This window comes from Plectropomus leopardus, chromosome 4, assembly GCF_026936395.1.
Source record: "Plectropomus leopardus strain MGB_pleo_1.0 chromosome 4, ASM2693639v1, whole genome shotgun sequence".
NCBI lineage: Eukaryota > Metazoa > Chordata > Actinopteri > Perciformes > Serranidae > Plectropomus > Plectropomus leopardus.
This window is the reverse complement of record NC_142179.1, coordinates 182,501-185,000: the sequence shown is the minus strand read 5'-3', so window position 1 is coordinate 185,000 and position 2,500 is coordinate 182,501. Positions and strand designations below refer to the sequence as shown.

At 45.2% G+C, this 2,500-nt stretch overlaps 3 protein-coding genes across 3 annotated transcripts in view; 1 reads left to right on the top strand and 2 right to left on the bottom strand.

Moving 5' to 3' along the window:
- The window catches only part of LOC148189640 (uncharacterized), a 2,050-nt gene extending 1,960 nt beyond the window's left edge, over window positions 1–90 (bottom strand). The window contains exon 1 of the mRNA XM_088076071.1: window positions 1–90. This exon is cut by the window's left edge and continues 167 nt beyond it. The gene's annotated coding sequence lies outside the window, so the exon portion shown is untranslated.
- Window positions 91–516: 426 nt separating this feature from the next.
- sdhaf1 (succinate dehydrogenase complex assembly factor 1) lies at window positions 517–2,283 on the bottom strand. Its single transcript, XM_042482939.2, has 2 exons — window positions 2,116–2,283; window positions 517–1,343 (listed from the first exon to the last, which is right to left on the bottom strand). The coding sequence occupies exon 2, from the start codon at window positions 1,105–1,107 to the stop codon at window positions 859–861; it is 249 nt and encodes an 82-aa protein (XP_042338873.1). The 5' UTR covers window positions 1,108–1,343; window positions 2,116–2,283; the 3' UTR covers window positions 517–858.
- A 53-nt stretch (window positions 2,284–2,336) lies between these two features.
- nudt18 (nudix (nucleoside diphosphate linked moiety X)-type motif 18) overlaps window positions 2,337–2,500 on the top strand; it is an 11,562-nt gene continuing 11,398 nt past the window's right edge. The window contains exon 1 of the mRNA XM_088076069.1: window positions 2,337–2,430. The gene's annotated coding sequence lies outside the window, so the exon portion shown is untranslated. The remainder of the gene's footprint in view (window positions 2,431–2,500) is intronic.

Below are 2,500 nucleotides of genomic sequence, written 5' to 3'. Positions count from 1 at the left end.
TAAAAAATAACAAATTTCTGTCTGTTTTCTGTCGACTGGATGAAAAGCGTCTCACTTCCTGTTTTCAAGTCTTCTTCTTCTTTGGTGTCAGTGTGAGTCAGACTCGCTGCTGCCGCCCAGCGACCAAAAACATGAACAGCCTGTTCTGCAGAAACAAACACAAACAACAACAAAAACAACAACAAAACAACTGAAGCTTGTGGTTTTACGCCACAGTCACAGTAAACTATAGCAGTAGTACTCAGGTACTTTTACATAGTAAAAGTACTAATGCAACACTTTGAAAATACTCATAAGCACGTCCAGGAAAAAGTCATAAAAATACATTAATAAAGTCAAGATTTCACAAGAGTAATGTTAAACAATATTACGAGAAATAAGTAGTAAAATTACATGAATAAAATTGTAATTAATGAGAATAAAATTACACCACATTACAAAGTAAAAGTCATTAAATTATATATAGAGTCATAATTAAAGAGAAGAAAATTACACAATCTTCCAAGAGTCAAAATATTTTGTGAATAAAGTTGTAATTTAATGAAAATAAAATTACACAGCTTTACAAGAAAAGTTAATGAGAAAATTAATGTGAATAAAGTTGCAGATTAAGTCCGACAGAGGCCAATTTTTGTCGGAAATGTATTCATTTAACCATATATATGCATATATACACATATATACACATATATATATATATATGTGTGTATATGCTGCACCAGTGAGGAACCACTGATCTACAGCAACGTTCGAGGTTCCTTCAAGCGCCCATAAAATGCGGCGTTTGGGAATGACAGCGGGCGGAGCGTGAACTCTGTCTCTGTGAGGTATCTGTGGGGGTCACTCAGAGGTCAGAGGTCAGCTCTTGTCTGGCGGTTTGGAGAAGGAGCCCAGCTGTTTGGTGTTGACGTCCCGCAGCTGCTCCAGCTGTCTCTGTCCTCGGCGGTACAGATACTCGATGTGCATCACGTCCGTCTTCTTGATTTGGGCGTTCTCTCTGAACTCGTCCCGGATCCGGGGGATGAAGCCCGGCTTGTCGCGGCCAGCCCGCAGGAACTGCCGGTACAGAGCCAGGACCTGCTTCTGCAGCTTACTGTGCCGAGCCATGCGGACTCCGGCAGACCTCAGATCAGGGGGAGACACCCGCTGTCCTCTGACGTCCTACAGGTGCGATGAGGCGTCCTGCAGGTGTGATCAGGCGTCCTCCAGGTGTGATCAGTCTGACGCTGGAGCGACCAGGAGAGCTCGGCTCATCATCAGGCGTCTCTGAGTGGACAGGTACACGGAGAGCTCTGATTGGCTGATAGGCGGTCCAAGTGTCCAGGTGCTGATGTGACGTCGGACTGTCGGAGTGAAACATTCACAGAGTTCAGACGTTCACCTGCAGAATCACCTCAAACATCAACCAGTGAACTCAAGCCGCCAGCTCTGAAGCTGCAGCGGTGAACTGATCACTCATCAATAATTTCATTAATAACCAACCAATTACGTAATCAGTTAAAACCCAGTCCCGTGTTTTTGAGGTTATTTAAAATAAATATAATCGTTCTCTTTTTTATATGCTCCGTCAACACTCGCTGTGTTCTGGAGGGAGATTTTCCTCGAGTCACGACAGCGTGAGACAGAGCCCAAAACCAGCTGGAGGAAGTTGGCAGCCCCAGTCAGCAAAGGGTTAACAGAATTTTTAAATAACATAAGCACCCCACACGGATAAGATGACTTATTTTAGAGGAGATTATTAGAGCTTCTGAAGGTCGGTGTCCGCGCCGGAGCTGTGGACATGTCCGCGCCGGAGCTGTGGACATGTCCGCGCCGGAGCTGTGGACATGTCCGCGCCGGAGCTGTGGACATGTCCGCGCCGGAGCTGTGGACATGTCCGCGCGCTGGAGCGGACTGTCGGACATTATGCTTTCAGACCACAGTGGGAAAATTTGCAGTGTTAGAGCAGCTATAGAGTTAATAACAAACAGTCCCTGAGAGTTAATAACAAACAGTCCCTGAGAGTTAATAACAAACAGTCCCTGAGAGTTAATAACAAACAGTCCCTGAGCCTTAAATAAAATCAACAGTACCGTTCATGTTACCTAAACTCGGGAACAAACCGGATTCATTTACCCGTTTAAAAGCGACTCAGCCCGTTTCCTGGTTCCGTCGGTTAAATTGGTTCCGTCGGTTAATCGCCAGTTAGCTAATGGACGGAAATATAAAAGTTTAACTTCATTGTTCGCTTGTTAGCGGATGAAAACAGCCTCGGCGTGACCTTCCTGCACGTTACAACACCGCCGGGCAGCTAAAGGACTACAAAAACTACAACATCCGGTTACAGATTTCAAAATAACAGTGAACCGGAAGTGCCTGTTTGTTTCCGGTCAGCTTGAATTCAAACAGAGCAGTAGTCAGCTGAGCTAACAGGACGCACATCACACGCAGGTCGGTCATTTCATTCATGTTTATCCTCCCAAAACCTGCACGAAGGTCGTCTCCTGCCGGAAAATTAGAT

Coding starts and splice junctions, on each gene's coding strand:
- sdhaf1 (XM_042482939.2), bottom strand. CDS start 1,107: ATGGCTCGGCACAGTAAGCTGCAGAAGCAGGTCCTGGCTCTGTACCGG.